Here is a 17,378-nt window from a genome sequence, read left to right as displayed (position 1 = left end):
GACCTCTCCAAGCCAGCACATCCTTCCTTAGATACTTGGGCCAAAACTACTCACAATAGCAGTCCTTCCATCCAAAATGGCAGTGTAGTAGGATGCTTCAGCATGAGCTTGTCCACTCCATCTGTTTCTTTTTCTCTCTTTTGTTTATTTTTCTTCTTACGTCTTCTTTCTTCTCGGTCTTGGACTCCCTGCTTCAACACTGGCTCGGACTCCTGGTCTCAGTGCAGAGCTGACACGTGTGTGTGTGTGTGTGTGTGTGTGTGCGTGCGCATATGTGGAATGGGGCCAGTGTTCATGCTGCCCAGCCTATCACCTACACTCACTCCAAGTTCACCCCCATGAAACAGAGTGGTTAAGCACTAAAATGTTGACCCCATGACACAATTCATTACATGGTCAGTCAGGTGTGAACAGACAGCCTATTTCTTTAGGGTAAAAAGATTTTCAAAGGGCAGAAAAGAAGGTCACTGTTTTCTAGGGTGCTGCTTCATGCCTTATGACATTCCTTATCATCCCATCCAACTGCTCTGTAAAATCCATCACGAGCACCCACCCCTGATCATCACCCTCACCACACCTCATCCCTATGTCCCTTCCTAACTATTGCTGCTGATGTACCTTGGTCGAGGATCCATTGCTACCATCCACAAAAGTCTGTGTTATGGATCAGACCAAACCCCTTTTAAATATACCAAGGAGAAAGCTTAGACCCGAGCTTTTATCTTTTTAAAGGCAAGTGTAAGACAAAATATATCTCTTAAAGCCATAGTATTGTTATACCTGCTTGCAGTCCTAGCAACATGCAAACTTTTGGTGTTACTGGGACTGCTTGAGTTACTAATCAATCAAATTGGTTCCTCAGTCTCCCCAGTAAGGGGCAGATGTCCCACTCTGCCCTTGTTAATGCCAGCTATGGAATGCCCTTTCTGCAGGACTCTTTATCAAAAAGGGGACAAACCCCACCCTTCCCCTCCCACACACTGTAAAATGCAACTTGTCCTCTTAGTATTCACCATGTCAAAAACAAAAACAGAAATTGATGGAAAAGCTCAGCAGGTCTGCCAGCTTCTGTGAAGAGAAATCAGAGATAATGTTTTGGGTGCGGTGACCCTTCCTCAGAACACATTCATCATGTCAACTTTGATGAAGAATCATCTTGACATGAAACGTTACCTCACTCTCTCTCCATGGATGCTGCCTGACCTACTTGATTTCTAGCATTTTTAGATCCCAGATTGAAATCTAGCTTGGTGGATCATACATTTAATTTCTACAGTTGTTTAGCGTTAATGTTAGTCATTTAAACATATTCACATAAAGCTGCAATGGTGTTTTACAAAACAGGTTTATAACAGAAAAGAAGAAAAAAAAAGTGTCCTATATGGAGCCATAGAGTTGTACAGCATGAAAACACTGCCCCTTAGTTCCTTTTAAATTGTTCCCCTCTCACCTTAAACCTATGTCCTATACCTGGGCAGGGGGAAGTACAGAATTAAAATCTTGGCTATTTATTCTATCAATGCCCCTCATGATTTTATAAACATCTGTCATGACAGGACTTATGCACTTCATAGGATGGTCCTGGGGAGTGTTGCTGAACAAAGAGACCTTGGAATGCAGGTTCATCGTTCCATGTAAGTGGAGTCAGGTAGACAGGATAGCGAAGAAGGCATTTGATAAGATTACCTTTATTGGTCAGTGCATTCAGTATAGCAGTTGGGAGGCCATGTTATGGCTGTACAGGACATTGGTTAGGCCACTTTTGGAATACTGCATTCAGTTTTGGTCTCCCTCTTATAGGAACGATGTTGTGAAATTTGAAACGGGTCAGAAAAGTTTTGCAAGGATGTTGACAGGGCTAGAGAGAAAGTAATTAGAAAGAGCTTAACACAGATATCAAAACAAAATCTATTTGCAATGTACCTTTCATAGCCATGCAATCCCAGGGAAACAATCACACTAATCTCAGGTTTTAAAAAATAACTCACCTGACTTACCCCAAGTTCTTCCTCTTGGATTGTGGAAACAATTGTAGAATTCCTTTCCAAGTTCATGGGCATGAACTTTTCACAATTCTGATGCCTGTACTTTCATTTTATCAACCTAAAGACGTCTTTATAAACTTTTCTGGTTTGGAAATTCCACAGAATAGAAACCACTTCTATTGACGTCACTGGCTCCCTGAATTGACCGAATTCTCCTGCTCGGAGAAAGTGTTCTACCTTGTGAACTGAACCTCTGCACTGAGAATTTGAATCTTGTGTTCTGAAGTCAAAGCTAAATTAATTGTCTTAATGTATTAAAAGAAACGCATTCATAAGATTAGCCAAAACCCATCTGCCTCTATTTTTAAAACAAGCCAAATCCCAAATATGATCATAGTATACTATATATGCGAAGTAAGGGAAGTAGACAGCAGAGAGAGAGCCCATAAAACCGTGCAAGGGGAGAAGAGAGTAACACTGAGAGTCAGAGCCTTTAAAACAGCCCTAGTTGAGAAAAGAGCAGCCATGTGACAGAGCACCCATAAAATAGCATGGTGGGTGGAGATAGCAGTGGAAAGAGGTGAGAGAATGTCTATAAAACAGCATGAGGCCAGGAGAAAACATCAGGGAGAAAGAGAAATAAGTGGTGAGAGAGGAAGAGTGCAAGATCATGAAATTATTTGGGGAAGGGGAAAAAGCTGGGGAGAGGGAGAGAAAGAAAGAAGTGGCAAGAGAAAGCGTGAGCCCTTAATACTGTACAAAGAGATGATAGTGCAATGGAGACACAGAGAAAGACAGCCCATAAACAGTGTGAGGGGAAGAGAGCAGCAAGGTGAGAGAGACCATGAGAGCCTATAAAGAGCATGAGGAGGGACGCTCCTAATGAAGGGCTTATGCCTGAAATGTCAATTCTCCTGCTCTCAGATGCTGTCTGATCTGCTGTGCTTTTTCCAGTACCACACTCTCGACACTGAGGGAGCAGCAATGAAAGAGAGAGTGAGAGAACACAAGTATATAAAACAGTCTGAGGGGAAGAAAGGGCACTGTATGTGAAAGAGAGCATGTAAAGCATCAAGAAACATGGAATGAGCAGTATTGGAAGCAGAGAGAGTCCACGAAATAACGCTCAAATAAGATGGAGCATCAACAAGACAGGGAAATGGAGTGTTGAAAAACAGTGAGCTGAGGAGAGAGCAGCAAAGCAAGAGAGTCCTCACTTCATACTGCATATAAAAAAAAGCATGAGGGACAACAGTACAACAGCAAGAGCTCATAAAACTGGGAGCAGAGTGCAACAGTGATAGAGACAAAGAGAGTCATAAAACAGAGTGAGAGGAAGATTTGAGAAATCTGAGAAATTTGAGCAGATCTGAGAAACATCGGTGTGACATCACAGAAAAATAGATAAGTACTTTGTTGGTGAATATTTTCTCACTTAAAAAATGCACTTAATTCATTTATAATTGGGAGATTTAGTTTGAACAGTAAAGTTTACCAACCGAAGTAAAACTTATTATGATTAAGGGTTTTGATTATAATAATGAAGACAAAAATAAAATAATTAACATATGAAGGTGGCAGAGCAGGTGATATGTTGTGGTTGCAGTATGTGAGAATGATGGATGCTGGTGTGATCTCAAGCGATGACATCCATAGTAACTGTTGTTCAAGGAGCTTCAGCTTACAGTTGGTGAACCAGAGTCCACATCATTGCAAAACAGTGGGGCAAGGCTATCTGCACACATCATTTCAGAAGGCAGTGTTACCAGTTACGCTGGAGCTGTCTGATATGGCCAGGGACAGCAGGGTGTGACTGTGATTGAGACAGGTATGGGGGAATGAGAAGGGAATAGTGGAGGAGTCTTAGCCTTTATTGCTATCCAAAATGTTTAAGGTTCTTGCATCTTGAATGGATCAGAGCAGGAGATGCCAGGTGGACGAGTGAACTGGCCAAGGCACTGTGAAACAGGAAGAATTAGATTAGATTACATTACCTACATTGTGGAAACAGGCCCTTCGGCCCAACCAGTCCACACCGACCCTCCGAAGAGTAACCCACCCAGACCCATTTTCCTCTGACTAATGCACCTAATACTATGGACAATTTCCCATGGCCAATTCACCGGACCTGCACATCTTTGGTCTGTGGGAGGAAACCAGAGCACCTGGAGAAAACCCACGCAGACACGGGGAGAATGGGCAAACTCCACACAGACAGTCACGCGAGGCTAGAATTGAACCTGGGACCTGGTGCTGTGAGGCTGCAGTGCTAATCACTGAGCCACTATGCCGCCTTAATTTGAGGGGTCAGGAACTAAATTGTACTATTTGGTAGCTGGGAGAGTATAGCAAAGGGGATAGGTACAGTTCTCTGAAGCTAAGAGGGAGAGACCAAACAGCTCTCTGGTCTGCCAGAAGGCAGGTTTCAGGACATCTACTCTGGGCTTGAATAACTTCCAGGTAGGGGAAGTGGCGAAAATGAGAATCCACTTGTTCTGGGACATGTGGGGTTCAAACAACGCTGGTAGAACTAGGAAAGAAGTTTTGCTTGGAGAGTATGACCAGCTAGGAGCTAAATTTAAAAAGTAGAACCTCAAAAATGATAATCTCTGGATTATTAGTCAAGCAATAAGCAAATTGGCACAAGATAGTTAAAATCAGAATAATGAATATGTTACTAGTGGGAGAAATGGATTTTGATTTCATGAATCACTGTCATCAGTATTAGGGAAAATGGAAGTTGTACTTTTGGGACTTCACCTGAGTTGTGTTGGGACCAGTGTTGTGTTGATTCTTATAAGTAGGTTGTTAGAATGGGCTTTAAATTAAGTAGTAGAGGTGAAGGGAACATGTGAGAGGAGATGTGTTAAATTGATGGAAAATAAGTTAACAAAGTAGGGAAGCAATTTAGGTATTGATAACTAGTGTGTGACAGGAAGAAACCGTGTACAAATTTAAGAAGATCCCAGTAGATAAAGCCAACGATTGCAAAAATGTTAAACAGTCAGAATTAAAGGACTTGAATGTATTCATAACAAAATAGATTAATTATTACTTATTATTAATTATTAATACAGATAGAAATAAATCTGTATGAATTGATAGCCATTGTGGAAACATGGTTGCAAGTGACCAAGGTTGGGACCTAAATATTTGAGTTTTGTTGGATGTTTTTGGTACACTTGCTTTTAGATAAAAACAATAACCTATTAAAAAGTCAGGAACCAGCAGGAGGCAAGTGATTGGGATGACATTACCCAGCAGACCAGTCCTTTTTTTAAAGTCAACCTGCTCCAGTAGGCTATGACATATCACCTGGATCAGAGGTAAAACCATCCCAGCACTTTTTTTTCTACTTTGACAGAAACCGATCACCACAAAATTGTTATTTGTTAATAAATTAATCGGGTTAACACACAAGCCTGACAGGGGCAGTGTCGTGATAACAAAAAAGAAAAGAAAGTGGGAATTCAAGGCAGAGAACTGAATCAAAATTGACTTGGAGGGGGAGATAATGCACTGCAGTTTCCGCAGTGCCCAAATTTCTGTAAAAGCTGTGATGGTGTTAAGTGACATTGCATACTCTCTATTCAATGACACCAAGGCACGAGCCTAGCTACAGAAGAAAGGCAGGCAGTCGGGAATTACAATATCCTCCACCGCCTACTGCCTGGACCTGTTGATGGTTACCTTAGCCACGTCCAGAAGCAGGCCCACGAACAGCTCCTCCAAACTGCCTGCCCTCTGCAAATCCCCATCCTCTTACCTGTTTAGACATTTTATGACACATCACTGGAACAGGTGAGACTTGAACATGGACCTTCTCGCCTAGACAGAGGGCACGGCCACTGTGCCACAAGAGCCCTCAAAATAATGGCACACAATGTGGGCCCAACATGACCTTGGGATTAATGGTTTTATACTCTAAAGGAGATTAGGACTGTGGTCTCCAAAGTCATTACTAAGCATAGCACAGTGACCATAAACGTATGTTTTGTTGTTTTGCAGAATATCAGGACAGACATTGTGATTGATGCAGGACAGAGCATAAACCCGGCTGTGGATATTGGACAGGTAGGTTACAGAAACTGATTGAAAGATGAAGATAACAAAAGAATGTACACAGCTTCTGTTTTGGTACCAACATTTCTGTGCTGAAGACTGCCAAGGTTATCGGCTATGAAGCCCCAGTTTGTGGACAGCAGGTTCACAATATTTGACAGCAAGAAATGTTTGGGATTGAGTAATTTCTAGATTTCAGAATTTCCTGGGTTGTGGAATGACAAGTACGTGAACAGAAAAAAACCACAGATAGAAGTATTTACCTGAAACATAAAACATTATAAAACAAGAATAATAATTGTTTGATTTATTAAATTTTGTACTTTCCATGACTCTGCTCCCAAAATGCTATAGTATGGTTCATAAGTTCCTTGGGTCTCTCAAATATTTCTGGATACTGGTATCTCTGAATGTTAAATTTCCAGATTGAATTATTTAAACTGTTTAACAATTTTCTCTCAATGGTCAGTTGGGAAGCAGTGAGAACCTAAATACAAATACAGACTGACAAAGGGACAATGCAGAGAGGTTGCTGCTTTCATCCCCACTGAATTCTGTCACAGTCCATTTGGGCATCTTCACCAAACTGTAAATAACTTTTTCAAAAGAGTTCCCTTGGCATTAAATGGATACGTGGATCTGCTCCAACACCAGTACTTCTATCCCTCACTTTAAAATAGAGTCATAGAGATGTACAGCATGGAAACAGACTCTTCGGTCCAACCCGTCCATGCCAACCAGATATCCCAACACAATCTAGTCCCACCTGCCAGCACCCAGCCCATATCCCTCCAAACCCTTCCTATTCATATACCCATCCAAATGTTTCTTAAATGTTGCAATTGTACCAGCCTCCACCACATCCTCTGGCAGCTCATTCCATACACGTACCACCCTCTGCGTGAAAACGTTGCCCCTTAGGTCTCTTTTATATCTTTCCCCTCTTACTCTAAACTTATGCCCTCTAGTTCTGGACTCCCCAACCCCAGGGAAAAGACTTTGCCTATTTATCCTATCCATGCCCTTCATAATTTTGTAAACCTCTATAAGGTCACCTCTCAGCCTCCGACGCTCCAGCCTGTTCAACCTCTCCCTGTAGCTCAGATCCTCCAACCCTGGCAACATCCTTGTAAATCTTTTCTGAACCCTTTCAAGTTTCACAACATCTTTCCGATAGGAAGGAGACCAGAATTGCATGCAATATTCCAACAGTGGCTTAACCAATGTCTTGTACAGCCTCGACTTGACCTCACAACTCCTGTACTCAATACTCTGACCAATAAAGGAAAGCATACCAAACGCCGCCTTCACTATCCTATCTACCTGCGACTCCACTTTCAAGGAGCTATGAACCTGCACTCCAAGGTTTCTTTGTTCAGCAACACTCCCTAGGACCTTACCATTAAGTGTATAAGTCCTGCAAAGATTTGCTTTCCCAAAATGCAGCACCTCACATTTATCTAAATTAAACTCCATCTGCCACTTCTCAGCCCATTGGCCCATCTGGTCAAGATCCTGTTGTAATCTGAGGTAACCCTCTTCACTGTCCACTACACCTCCAATTTTGGTGTCATCTGCAAACTTACTAGCTGTACCTCTTATGCTCGCATCCAAATCATTTATGTAAATGACAAAAAGTAGAGGACCCAGCACCGATCCTTGTGGCACTCCACTGGTCACAGGCCTCCAGTCTGAAAACCAACCCTCCACCACCACCCTCTGTCTTCTACCTTTGAGCCAGATCTGTATCCAAATGGCTAGTTCTACCTGTATTCCATGAGAACTAACCTTGCTAATCAGTATCCCATGGGGAACCTTGTCGAACGCCTTACTGAAGTCCATATAGATCACATCTACTGCTCTGCCCTCATCAATCTTGTTTGTTACTTCATCAAAAAACTCAATCAAGTTTGTGAGACATGATTTCCCACGCACAAAGCCATGTTGACTATCCTGAATCAGTCCTTGCCTTTCCAAATACATGTACATCCTGTCCCTCAGAATTCCCTCCAACAACTTGCCCACCACCGAGGTTAGGTCTGTAGTTCCCTGGCTTGTCCTTACCACCCTTCTTAAACAGTGGCACCACGTTTGCCAACCTCCAGTCTTCCAGCACCTCACCTGTGACTATTGATGATACAAATATCTCAGCAAGAGGCCTAGCAATCACTTCTCTAGCTTCCCACAGAGTTCTTGGGTACACCTGATCAGGTCCTGGGGATTTATCCACCTTTAACTGTTTCAAGACATCCAGCACTTCCTCCTCTGTAATCTGGACAAGATTACAAGATGTCACCATCTATTTCCCTACAGTTTATATCTTCTATATCCTTCTCCACAGTCCTCTTCAACAGAATCTGCATTCTGTGTCTCCTTGGTCCTCCCAGATGTATTAGAACTTAGTTATGTTCCAGGTTCTCCTCATCATTTTTCAGTGAGAGAAAGGAAGTGGAATGCAGTTGAAATAGTCCTGTCAAGTCAGTAACCATTGTGCAATATTCCAGTACAATATGCTATTTTGCAGTAATTTATAATCTTTCATTGGGAAGTGTCCAATTGCCAAATCACTAATGATGAAAGGAACAGAGAGTATTGAGCAGTATTCCATTGGTTTGTGGTCCATTGTGTTGATGCATTCATTAAAGTGCCATTCAAGCTATTTAAACTTGGGCTTTTTATGAGTGAAACTGGTAGATCTACATGGAATAAATGGGGTATGCTTCTAGCAGTCACCTCAGTGCAACCTAGATTCTGTTCATTGTATTTGTTGAGCCAGGACACGATCTGGAAGCTCTATCTTTGCTCATCATGCACTGAATTATGGAAGTCAGTGGAGCCAAGTGGCTAGTGCATGTGGATGTTAGGCTCAGGCTTCGCTATGTTGAATACTTCCTCACAATCCACATTCGTGGATTAAAACTGAAGGCTACTAATGACTATTTAATTGAGACAGAAGTGTCTCTGCTCCTTGGACAGCACTTGTCTGCTTTTGAGCAGAAGTTTGCGAGTTCAAGCTTGACTCCAGAAACTTGATAACAAAACCTAAGCTGACATCCCAATGCAGTACTCAAATGACGCAGCTTTATTTGGGTGGGGGGGGCTGGAAATGGAGGTGGAAATTGACGGTTGCAGTTCCTATATGACAACAGTGACTTCTGAACTCAAAAGTACGCCATTGCCTGAAAGTGTACCTTTGAGCCATCCAGAGTACATGAAAATTGCAAATTGGCATTTTTTTGTGGCTGAGTAAAGCTGGCTATTAATTGATGTGGTCATTCATATGCAAACTGATAATCACTCCTTACAATCTTTTACAGATTGAAGGTGCTTTTACCCAAGGACTTGGGCTTTTCACCATGGAAGAGCTGAAATATTCTCCGAAAGGGGTGCTTTACACTCGCGGACCAACCCAATACAAGATCCCTGCAGTTTGTGACATTCCAGAACAGCTAAATGTGTCATTGTTACCACGATCACAAAATCCCAAAGCCATCTACTCTTCCAAAGTAAGTTCCAGGTATCTGATCTTGGATGATTGGACTGGTAGTCTGTTAAATAAGGTGACACAAGAATACCTAGAGACTTAGAGAGCATTGCCAAGATGTTACAACTGCAGATCTCGTAAAATATTGACACCGATCTTTGACATTATGAGGGTAAGTGGTGCAGAAATTGGAAGCATGTCCCAAATAAAACCAAAGTGTGGAAGAACTCAATATGTCTGGCAGCATCTGAGGAGAAAGAAGCAGAATTTAAAGTTTCAAGTTCAATGAGTCGTCTTTGACCTGAATTCCTGCCATTTGGATCTTGTTTGAAAATGTCAATGCTTGTATGTTTTGTGACTTCATTCATTGTTTTAAGTCTGCCTTAGAAATAGAGAGATGGAAAAGATAAGGGGCCTTTCATTTGCTGACCATGACCCCTCTTACACCTAACATCTCAGTCTGAATGGATGCCATCTGCCCAACTTCATGCGCTAATTGGTAAAAGGGTTGTTAATTGACCATTAGTTTACTGAGCTGAAACAGCAGAAACAAGCATGACAATCACTATCTGCTGTACCCCTCTCACCCTGCCGAGAAATGCAAAATGCAGCTCTGTTGTGTGTATGTATGCTGGGCCAGCAAATGAGCAAAGACACAGTCCCATGGTCATATATGCTGCTGACTCCAGGCTCATGTATAACAGGTGACCATTCGGGTGAGCTTTGGAGTACCTATTTTTTCCCATTGGGGGGAATTATTTCATTTGAAGAGTTAAGTAGTAGTTTTAGTCGACAGCTTCATATACCATTTTAATTCCTGTCCTGACTCTAGGGGATCAGTGAAGCAGCTGTGCTTGCTGGCTGCTCTGTGCTTTATGCCATTAAGGATGCAATTGCAGCAGCAAGAGAAGAGATCGGTTTAACAGGGAATTTCACTTTGAACAGTCCTTCCACCCCTGAGCGGATTCGCATGGCATGTATTGATCAGTTCACTGAGATGGTAAGGCAGATATTTTTAGTTTAATCTCAGATTTTTAATTAATGCAACATACTTGTTTCTTGCTATATGTTACAGCATGGTTGTCATTTTTCATTATAGGTTCCAGACTGTGTGCCTGAATCCATTCCATGGGCCATTGTTGTGTGAAAAATACTGAAGATAATGCCACCAACCAACACGACGAATGCTGTGTCAAACAGTGCATTGTATTTCCTCAAATTTAGTGAATATATCAATTTGATATATCGAGTAACAGAAATCAGGCATGAATACTCAGCTTTCAGGTTAATACTTCTGAATTAAAATAAATTCATATATAACACATCATGGACAACAATGTAATAGCCCATTACTTCGATCCCAACTGTCACTGTTACAGGTCAATCAGCTCCTACAGTGAAACCTGGTTTTGTATAATTATATATTTAACTTTTGCAGTTAGTTAACATGGTGGTGCATTTCCAGTTTCTGGGAAAGCGTGAGGTCATGCACTCTGGCAGGAAGAATAGAGGCATGGACTACTTTCTAAATGGGGAGAAAATTCAGAAGTCTGAAGTGCAAAGAAACTTAGGAGTTTAGTCCAGGATTCTCTCAAGGTAAACTTGCAGGTTGAATTTGAAGTTAGAAAGGCAATTTTGGGATTTATTTTGAGAGGACTTGAATAGCTATTTTGTATCAGTCTTCACAGTGCAAGATGTGTCTAACATGCCAAAAGAATGATGTTAAGGATACAATGGGAGATGAGGACGGCAATTCAATTGTTATCACTAAACGGGTAGTGTTGTGCAAACTTGAGGGTCTTAAGGTAGGTAAGTCCCCTTGTACTCATGGAATGCATCCCAGGGTGCTGAAAGAAAGGGTGGAAGTTATAGTAGATGTGTTATAGGTAATTTGCCAAAATTCACTGGAATCCAGGCAGGTCCTGGCAGACTGGAGACCCAACGAATGTCACGCCGCTGTTTAAAAAAGGGTGTAGGCAAAAGACAGATAACTATAGGCCAATTAGCTTAACATCTGTACTCAGGAAAATGCTGGAGGCTATCATTAAAGAATAAACTGTGAGACATCTGGATGAAAAGGGTTCCATCAGTCAGACATAGCTTCCTATGTCTGACTGAAAGGGAAGGTCATGTTTGACAAACATAGTGGAGTTCTTTGAGGATGAAACAAGTGCGGTGGATCAGAGGGGAATAGGTGGATGTTGTATACTTGGATTTCCAGAAGGCATTCAATAAGGTGCCGCATAAAAGACTCATTCATAAGATAAGAATGCATGGAATTGTGGGGGGTGTACTAGTGTGGATAGAGGACTCGTTAACCAATAGAAAGCAGGGAATTGGGATAAATGGATGTTTTTCTGGTTGGAGATCAATGGTGAGCAGGGTACCACAGGGGTTAGTATTGGGCCAGCAACTGTTCATGATTTGGAAGAGAAGACAGAGTGTAATGTATCCAGGTTTGCTGATGACACTAAATTGAGTGGAAGGGCAAACTGCAGAGGATGTGAAGGGTCTGCAGAGAGATTTAGATCAGTTGAGTGAGTGGGCAAGGGTCTAGCAGATGGAATACAATGTTGGTAAATGTGAGGTAATCCATTTTGGAAGTAAAAATAGTAGGTCAGAATATTATTTAAATGGTGAAAGATTGCAGCATGCTGTTGTGCAGAGGGACTAAGGAGTGCTCATACGTGAATCGCTAAAAGTTGATTTGTAGGTGTAACAGATAATCAGGAAGGCAAACGGAATATTGGCTTTCATTGCTAGAGGGATTGAATTTAAGAGCAGGGAGGTTCTGCTGCAGTTGTACAAGGTGTTGGTGAGGCCACATCTGGAGTATTGTATGCAGTTCTGGTCTGCTTACTTGAGGAAGGATATACTGGCTTTGGAGGCATTGTAGAGGAGGTTTACCAGGTTGATTCTGGAGATGAGGGGGTTACCTTATGAGGAGAGATAGAGCCGCCTGGGACTGTACTTGCTAGAATTTAGAAGACAGAGAGGATCTTATAGAAACATATAAAATTATGAAAGGGATCGATAAGATTGAGGCAGGTTACTCGTTTCACTGGTGGGTGAGACTATGTCTAGGAGACATGGCTTCAAAATTAGGGAGAGTAGATTTAAGACAGAGATGAGGAAGAACTACTTTTCCCAGAGAGTAGTGAATCTATGGAATTCTCTGCCCAAGGAAGCAGTAGAGGCAGCTTCATTAAATTTATTCAAGATACTGTTGGATGGGTTTTTGCATATTAGGGAATTAAGGGTTATAGGGATAATGCAGGTAGGAGGAGTTGAGACGATGGATACATCAGCCATGATGTTAATTAATGGGGGAATAGGACGACAGGCCTAATAGCCTACTATGATAAAAACAGGGATATACTTCTGAAGTTCTATAAGGCTCTGGTCAGACAACATTTGGAGTAATGTGTGCAGCTTTGTGCCTTGTATCTCAGGAAGGATGTACTGGTCTTGGAGTGGGTTCAGAGGAGGTTCATGAGAATGATCCCAGGAATTAAAAGCTTAACATATGAGAAACAGGTTGAGAAGTGGCAGATGGAGTTTAATTCAGATAAATGCGAGGTGCTGCATTTTGGGAAAGCAAATCTTAGCAGGACTTATACACTTAATGGTAAGGTCCTAGGGAGTGTTGCTGAACAAAGAGAACTTGGAGTGCAGTTTCATAGCTCCTTGAAAGTGGAGTCACAGGTAGATAGGATAGTGAAGAAGGTGTGTGGTATGCTTTCCTTTATTGGTCAGAGTATTGAATACAGGAGTTAGGAGGTCATGTTGCAGCTATACAGGACATTGGTTAGGCCACTGTGGGTCTCCTTCCTTTCAGAAAGATGTTGTGAAACTTGAAAGGGTTCAGAGAAGATTTACAAGGATGTTGCCAGGGTTGGAGAATTTGAGCTATAAGGAGAGGGTGAACAGGCTGGGGCTGTTTTCCCTGGAGCATCGGAGGCAGAGGGGTGACCTTAATGAGGTTTAAAAATTATGAGGGGCATGGATAGGGTAAATAGACAAAGTCTTTTCCCTGGGGTCGGGGAGCCCAGAACTAGAGGGAATAGGTTTAGGGTGAGAGGGGAAAGATATAAAAGAGACCTAAGGGGCAACATTTTCACGCAGAGGGTGGTACGTGTATGGAATGAGCTGCCAGAGGATGCAGTGGAAGCTGGTACAATTGCAAGATTTAAGAGGCATTTGGAAGTCGGTTTATGCATAGGAATGGTTTGAAGGGATATGGGCCAGGTGCTGGCAGGTGGCACTAGATTGGGTTGGGATATCTGGTCGGCATGGACGAGTTGGACCGAAGGGTCTGTTTCCATGCTGTACATCTCTATGATTCTGGGTCTATACTCGATATAGCTGAGAAGGATGAGGGGGAATCAAATTGAAACTTAGAGAATACTGAATGGCCTGGACAGAGTGAATGTTGAGAAGATGTTTCCATTGGTTGGAGAGACTAGGACCCAAGAGCACAGCCTAAGAGTAAAGAGAACACCTTTTAGAATGGGGAGAAGAAGAAACTTCTTCAGCCAGCGAGAGGTGAATCTATGGAATTCACCATCACAGAATGCTGAGGAGGCCAGGTCACTGAGTATATTTAAATTGGAGATAGATAAGTTCTTGATTGTCAAGGGGATCAAGAGTTTTGGAGAGAAAGTGGGAGAGCTTATTCATGCAAAGGGTGGTGCGTGTATGGAATGAGTTGCCAGAGGAAGTGGTAAAGGCTGGTACAATTACAACATTTAAAAGGCATTTGGGTAGATACATGAATAGGAAGAGTTGAGAGAGATATGGGCCAGGTGCTGACAAATTGGATTGGATATCTGGTCGGCATGGACATGTTGGACCGAGGGGTCTGTTTCTGTGCTGCACATCTCTACTACCTGGGAGGGGGGGGATGCACAATGGCTCAGTGGTTAGCACTGCTGCCCCATAGCACCATGGACCCAGGTTTGATTCCAGCCTTGGGCGACTGTTGTGTGGAGTTTTCACATTTTCCCCATGTCTGCGTGAGTTTCCTCCTGGTGCTCTGGTTTTCTCCCACAATCCAAAGATGTGCAGGTTAGGTGAATTGGCCATGCTAAATTGTCCATAGTGTTCATGGATGTGTAGGATAGCTGCATTAGTTAGGGGTAAATAAAGGATAATAGGGTAAGGGAATGGGTCTGGGTGGGTTACTCTTTGTTGGGTCGGTATGGACTTGTTGGACCAAAGGGCTTGTTTCCATTCTGTAGGGATTCTGTGATTCGATGAATCTAATGGGATTGAGAAAGTTATCAACCATGATTGAATAGCAAACCAGACTCAATGGGCTGAAACGCCTAATTTCTGCTCCTATGTCTTATAGTCTTACAAGTAGATGGGGTAGTAGAGAAGGCATACGGCATGCTTTATTGGTCAGTGGCATTGAGTACCAGAATCAGGAACTGATGTTGCATCTTTTTAAAACTTTGGTTAGGCTGCACTTAAGAGTATTGCATTCAATTCTGGTTGACACATTACAGGAAGGATGTGGAGGCTTTGGAGAGGATGTCGAAGATGTTTATCAGGATGGTGCCTGGATTAGAGGGTATGAGCCATTACGACAAACTAGGGTTGTTTTCTCTAGAGCGGCGGAGGCTGAGGGGATACCTGGTAGAAGTTTATAAAATTATGAGAGGCATAGATAATCTTTTTCCCAGAGTTGAAATGTCTAATTCTACAGGGGCAACATTTAAAGTAAGAGGGACAAAGTCCAAAGTTCCCTGGGGTCGGGGAGTCCAGAACTAGAGGGCATAGGTTTAGGGTGAGAGGGGAAAGCTATAATAGATACCTAAGGGGCAACTTTTTCACGCAGAGGGTGATATGTGTATGGAATGAGCTGTCAGAGGAGGTGGTGGAGGCTGGTACAATTGCAACATTTAAGAGGCATTTGGATTGGTATATGAATAGGAAGTGTTTGGAGTGACATGGGCTGGGTGCTGGCAGGTGGGACTAGATTGGGTTGGGATATCTGGTCGGCATGGACAGGTTGGACCAAAGGGTCTGTTTCCATGCTGTACATCTCTATGACTCTATGAGATCTGAGGGGCAAGTTTTTTTTTACACATAGTGGTAGGAGTCTGGAATGCGCTGCCATGAGTAATGGTGCATGTAACTACAATTGAGGCATTTAAGGGGATTTTAGAAAAGGCACATGAATAAGCAAAGAATGGAGGAATATGGACCATGGGCAAGCAGAAGGAATTAGTTTAATTTGGCATCATGTTCAGCACAACATTGTGGGCCAAAGGGCCTGTTCCTGTACTGTACTGTTCTATTTCTATACAAATTCTCCCTGTTTGGAAGCTTCATGGCCAATAAACCACTTCTGCTGAGGTGGCTGATTTTCCTGGCCTGAAAAGGAAAATACTTTTTTCCACTGCTCAGAGAAATATTGTTATTTTTTGAAACTAAACTGCAGGTTTTTGTGAATTAACTTTGAACTTTCTGTTCTGAAGTCAAAATTAAACTAATTGCCTTAATGTGTTTGCTCTGCTTATCATAAACCCAGCAGTGTAAAGATTTTATACACTAACACCTTTATGTTTGCTTAACTTAGCTGAAGTCATATACCTTCTTAGAAATTATGTATTTAGTCACTGTCCAAATTACTTATTGACCATTTTTGCTAAACAAAATACCTTGAACTAACCAAAATGCACTTTTTAAAAATAATTCCAGTATATAACCTATATTATACATATTTCAGCACACCATGTCTAGCCTGTTATTCTACTTGCTGTGTTAATTTGGATAATTGAATACGTTCAATGCCCTAATAAATGACTAAAATACAGTTTGCATTCTCACTGACTGTGTATTATTTTCTGTGTCTGTAATCTTTTCTTTATCATTAATTTTCAGCATCACTCTTTCCTATAGCCTAAGGACCAGGAGTGGATTTCCTCATACAAAGATATAGATCAAACTTCTTAGTATCAGATTTGGAGTACAGTCACAATATTGTTCAGTGATGGAAATCCTCACTTAAAACTGTGGTTTAGTTCCTGCAAAATTGTGACTTTAAGTGAAGCACTGTATCCCAAGTGATTTAATGTTAAAGCCAGAGTTAGTTTCCTGCAGACATCATTTGCTCATAAGAAATAACATACAGATTGAAATATTGGTCTATATATGTGCAGTTCTATGTATTCCCCACTAAAATAACTTGTAAAATAAAATAAATTATTATTTGTAAAAGAAAGCCTGTAGCTCAATGGTTAGTACTGCTGCCTCACAGCACCAGGGACCTGGGTTTGATTCTAGCCTTGGGTGACTGTCTGGGTGGAGTTTGCATACTCACGATATCACCTTGGCTTTCCTCTGAGTGCTCCAGTTTCCTCTCATTGTCCAAAGATGTGCAGGCTAGGTAGATTCGCGGTGCTAAATTGTCCATAGTCTCCAGCGATGTGCAGGCTAGGTGTGTTAGCCATGGGAAGTGCAGAATTACATAGACAGGGTAGGGGTGTGGGTCTGGGTGGGGTGCTCTTCAGAGAATCGGTGTGGACTCAATGGGCTGAAAGGCGTGCTTCCACACAGTAAGGATTCTTGATTAGGTGGTGCCCAGATCTTAATTCCATACTGTGAATAGTGGGTAACAGAGAATGCAAATAACTAAGGTTTAAAGGCAAGAAGCTTAAGGTTTTCAACGATGGTAGTGGGTGAACAGAACTGAGGGCAAGGACAGGAGAACGGAATATGGGAGCATAAGCATGGGGGAAGTTCTTGAGAGAAGGCAGACCACACAGAAATTGTGGTCTAAAACATTTGTGGTCTAAGAGATATTCTAAACACTTATTTTATTTATACCTTTTAAGTAA

General features: G+C 42.0%; 1 protein-coding gene across 3 annotated transcripts in view; it reads left to right on the top strand.

The window, feature by feature from the left end:
• The window catches only part of LOC140481933 (aldehyde oxidase 3-like), a 141,300-nt gene extending 124,946 nt beyond the window's left edge, over positions 1 to 16,354 (top strand). For all 3 annotated transcript variants that reach the window (XM_072578645.1, XM_072578643.1, XM_072578644.1), the window contains 4 exons: positions 5,994 to 6,059; positions 9,365 to 9,553; positions 10,364 to 10,531; positions 10,631 to 16,354. In XM_072578645.1, coding sequence (XP_072434746.1) covers positions 5,994 to 6,059; positions 9,365 to 9,553; positions 10,364 to 10,531; positions 10,631 to 10,678 — 471 coding nt within the window. In that variant the 3' untranslated portion in view covers positions 10,679 to 16,354. The remainder of the gene's footprint in view (positions 1 to 5,993; positions 6,060 to 9,364; positions 9,554 to 10,363; positions 10,532 to 10,630) is intronic.
• Positions 16,355 to 17,378: the final 1,024 nt, after the last annotated feature.

This window comes from Chiloscyllium punctatum, chromosome 10, assembly GCF_047496795.1.
Source record: "Chiloscyllium punctatum isolate Juve2018m chromosome 10, sChiPun1.3, whole genome shotgun sequence".
Taxonomy (NCBI): domain Eukaryota; kingdom Metazoa; phylum Chordata; class Chondrichthyes; order Orectolobiformes; family Hemiscylliidae; genus Chiloscyllium; species Chiloscyllium punctatum.
Note: the sequence above shows the minus strand (reverse complement) of the source record. Positions and strands in the feature narration are given on the sequence as shown.